Source organism: Medicago truncatula, chromosome 4 (genome assembly GCF_003473485.1).
Source record: "Medicago truncatula cultivar Jemalong A17 chromosome 4, MtrunA17r5.0-ANR, whole genome shotgun sequence".
NCBI lineage: Eukaryota > Viridiplantae > Streptophyta > Magnoliopsida > Fabales > Fabaceae > Medicago > Medicago truncatula.
Genome location: NC_053045.1, coordinates 23,987,096 through 23,991,518, shown reverse-complemented (window position 1 = coordinate 23,991,518; position 4,423 = coordinate 23,987,096). Strand labels below are relative to the sequence as shown.

General features: G+C 38.6%; 1 protein-coding gene across 1 annotated transcript; it reads right to left on the bottom strand.

The window, feature by feature from the left end:
- Positions 1-1,011: 1,011 nt before the first annotated feature.
- LOC120579947 (RNA polymerase II degradation factor 1) lies at positions 1,012-2,325 on the bottom strand. The gene has a single exon (XM_039832715.1). The coding sequence runs from the start codon at positions 2,323-2,325 to the stop codon at positions 1,012-1,014; it is 1,314 nt and encodes a 437-aa protein (XP_039688649.1).
- Between the last annotated feature and the right edge of the window lie 2,098 nt (positions 2,326-4,423).

Below are 4,423 nucleotides of genomic sequence, written 5' to 3'. Positions count from 1 at the left end.
AACACTCAGAATAATCTTACAATAAAAGACTAAGAGTTTAGAAGAAGGTCCTATTAATTTAACTTGATTAGAATTAAATTAATGGGGCTCAGAGCCTTTAAATACTATACATCTACTCCCCCTTTTGTCATCAACAAAAAGTATAAAATAAAGACAAAAAGAAAGAGATGAGAAAATAGTGAGAGATTTTGTAATTAACTACATTCAGAAGCAATATAAAACAAGTATAAATATCAGAGTGAATAAATTACTTCAGAAGTAGTATAAATATCAGAGTAAATTAAGAAGTTCAGAAGCAATAACTCATATTCAGAAGCATTCAGAGTAAAACAGAAAACAAATGCAGAAAACAGCTTTAAGAGATAAATCTAAACAAGCTTAAAATAAGTTTGCAACTAAGGTTGGGCTTGTCTTTGAATCATCTCCATCATTTGTTGCATCATCTTTTCCTTTCTTTTTGCCTTTCTGTTCATTTCCTGTCTAAACTCTTCATTAATCTTCAGCAGATTTTCTTCTCTACCCCTTGCTTCTTCTAACTTAGCATATGTTGACATCTGATATTTCAGCAAGAGTAGCTTCTGATCTAAAACTTCCTTTATCAATTGCTTGTTCTCCCTTTCAAGTTCTGCATTCCTTTGCAAAAGCTCCATTTCAGTGGAAGCGGACTTGAAGAGTATCTTCTGAAGGAAGGTTAAATCCAATTCTCTTGGATGCACTCCTGCTGGAATGAAATCTATTGGATTTCTTTCTCTTAGACATGGAGGAGATTGCACCCAAGTTCTTAATACTTTAACTTTCTTCAAATCCTGGTCAATCCCTTTGAGCCAGTTCTGGAATTTCAATTGAGCTTCATCCTGAGCTTCAATGCTGGTCTTCCGTAGAGCAGACATAACAAAATAGTGTAGAATCAAGGAATATGGTTGGTGGAGAAGGTATCTTTGATTGTTTGGTTGGGGTTATTGGTTGAATTGCTAATGAAGTTGAGAATTGGCTGTTTGTAGAGATGGGAGTTTAAGTAGTTTGATCAGAAACAGACTCCATGATTACATCAGAAGAAGAGTTGCTAGGCTCTTCCTTAACATCAGAGGCATCTGATGTGATCATAGGATCTGATTCAGGATATGATTGGGAGTTTGTTGGTGATGAAGGTTGTTGATCAGAGACAAGTTGTTCAGAAACAACTTGTTCAGGAGTGGTTTGAGTTTGTGGTTGGGTTTCTGGTTGAGGTTGTTCAGAGACAAATTGTTCAGGAACAGTTTGCTTAGAGGTGGGAATGGTTTCAAGTTGTTGTTGTTGGGAGTCTTCTGGAGTAACTTCTTTTGAAGCTACTTCAGAGGCTTTTTGTGATTCAGTATTGGTTTCAGGTTGAATCACATTTAAAGGTTGGATATTTGATGGTTGGAAAGGATGGTCAAGAGGTAGACGTTCACAAACATCTATCCTCCTTTGAGCTAGATTTCCAATCCTTTCATCTAGAGTAGGAATCATAGGTTCAAAGGTTGAATAGTTAACATTCAGCTTTTTATGGATTTTGGAGGCTGTTGAGGGGCTTTTGTTAATGGTTGGATACAATTCTCCTAAAGGTATATCATCTAGATTTAAGAAGGATGAGGATGATGATGAGTCAGATGAAATGGAGGGGGTTGAGTCTAATTCTACATGAATTATATTGTCAGTGTGAGGAGAAGTTGTAATACCTTGCTGACTATCTGAGATAGTGGCTTTTGAGGAACCAGCAGCAGTGTTTAAAAGATGTCCTGCTTCAGAAGCGATCAACCCTTGAACTTCTTTAGCAGCCTTCAGCACTTGCTCAGCATCTGCACCAACATTTTCCCTTGTTATGCTGGATGTAGGGATGTTGGCCTGCTGGGCTAACTCCACACCTATCTGAAGTGCAGCAACATCCCTAGCTTGTTTCTTCCTCACTTCTCTTGTGACTAGCTCAGTTGCAGTCACTTCTTCCTCTTCATCAGATGCAGTAGCTTCCATTATTAGCTTTCTGATAGCATGCTTCCTCTTTTTCTTGGGAATAACAGGCTGTTCAGAAGCTGCTTGAGAGGTTGCAGCATCCTTGCTGCTTCTGATCCTGTTCTCTAAGACCTCTTCAACATTAAGATTTTGAGCTTCTTCTTGAATTGTTGGCAATTCAGAATCATCCAATTGTTCAGAAGAAGACTTATTCTTCTTGTCCTTCTTTGCTTTCTTAGAGGCTTGTTCAGAACCTTCCTCTAAGTAAGCCTCTTTGCTGATTGCCTTCCTCTTAGTTTTCCTGCTCTTGGCCACAGGCAGAGCTCCTCCATACATTTCCTCAAGAACATCCCTCATGCTGATTTTAGTTCCAGTTGTTTCAAAGTATTCTTTGATGAAGTGCATCTTGTTTGCAGATTGGAGGGAAGTCCTTCATGAGTGCTGAGACTGCATGAGAGTCTTGCATATCTGAGCTCAACTTCTTGTAGCCATCTTTGCCAATTAACCTCATATGCCTCATGGTACCACCATTGATAATTCTCCCTGTTTCTGTTCCAAGTTGAGCATCTATGAAAAAATTCACATTGCTGAGAGCTTTTAAGATTCCTCCTTAATGGAAAATCTCAGACAGAAGTCTTCCATAAGGTATCCAACATATGTTCTTTTCTTGACTTTCCCTCAGTTGTTGAATCATATGCTTGAAAATGTATTTTGGCACATTTGCATATTCTCTTGTAATGAACAAATGGAGGAATATCTTGTGCCCCAATGAAGGTTGATCATTGCCACCTCCTTTTGGTAGCAGATTTTCATTTTGGATCTTCAGCATCATTCTCTTCTCCATGCCTAGATCAGGATAGACACCTTTAACATTGTTGTTGAAGATTGATTGGTTTACAATCTCGTTCCAGGGGCTATGCTTTACATTCTTTATGCCACCCTTATAGGTTCCATGAGCTGGCCTTCTGAGAATGAAAGCAATCACCCTCTCAGATATGTGAACCGAAATTCCCATAATGCTCGATGTTATCTCTGTGCAATCAAAAGGTTCCAAACCCATTTCTTCTCTAGATTTCCCTTTCAATTCAAGGTATACCAGGACCTTCTCATCTTCTTCAAGCTTGACTGCTTCTTTGTCGTAAATGATTGCTCTTACCCAGAAACGTCGAACCAGAGTCTGGTATGTAGGTCCATTCAAAAACTTGAAGTATTCTACTAAGCCTTGTGCTTCGTAGTACTTGCTGATATCACATCCATGATAAGCTAAGGAAGCAAAATCAACCGGATTTTCTGTTTGAACCTTAAGTTCCCATTCTTCCAAAGACATGGTTCTTCCTTTGATTTTATAAGCAGGAGCATCTTGTTGTTGCATCTTAGATGATGATCCGGGAGCGAAACTTGAAGATGCCATTTGATGATGAAGATGAATTTTGGGTTTCTAGGTTTTGAGATAGAAATGCGTTTTACTTCGCATAGAATGGTTTGCAAGTAGAAATAGTAGTTGCGAAGTGAGTAGTGTGCGTTTTGTCAAAGTGTTTTGAGTAAAAACGTTTGCAATTCAGAAGGGGACAAACAAACACAACATTAATGACAATTGGGGGCGTGTGTTAGTACTAACTTGCATACAGTTCTGGAAGTACTCGCGAGGCGAGAGCATCTGCTCGCCATGGCAAGTACAAGCCAGAATTCCAACTTAAGTTGTTCTAAGCTAAACCAGGTTCAATCTTGTTCTAAATCATCATCTAATCTTTAATAAACATCTGAAGGCACTCAAAAGCAACTAAGGTTCAACTCAAAAGTCAAAATTACAGAATTCAACATGCTCTTTGGTCATGCTCGCTATGGCGAGTAAGGTTGCTCGCTGTGGCGAGCTACGACTTGTAACTCGCGAGGCGAAGGGAAATGGCTCGCGTGGCGAGCGATGAACTTCATCCCTCGCGAGGCGAGGATCATCGTTCGCGAGGGCGAGCGATGAATGTAGGCTGGGGCATAATGCAGTTTTCTACGAAAATTCATCTAATCTCTTGGTTCTAAGCCTAATTTCAATTCCATAATTCATCCTAATCATAATCTAAGGTCAAAGGACAGTTTCTACATCAATCTAATCAATTTTCACCGTTTAATCATCAATTCTAAGAATTTGACCTAATTTTCGATTTCTCCAATTCAATCCTAATTCCTGCTAATTACAACCGGATGGATTACATGATTAATAGAATGGTAGAGTTAGTCTCACCTTTACCTTGTATGAAGAAATCGCAGCTCTCTATGGTGATTCTCCCTTCTATGGCTTTTTCTCTCTTTTCTCCAAAAACAGTTGTACGTACTAATTTTTCTAAGACTAGGTTTTCTCTTTTTATATCTTCTCCTAATATCTTATCTTATCTCACTTTCTCCCCCAAAACTCTCTAAAATCTCAAAACAACCCTTAACTAAATATTTTATTTTATTTTCA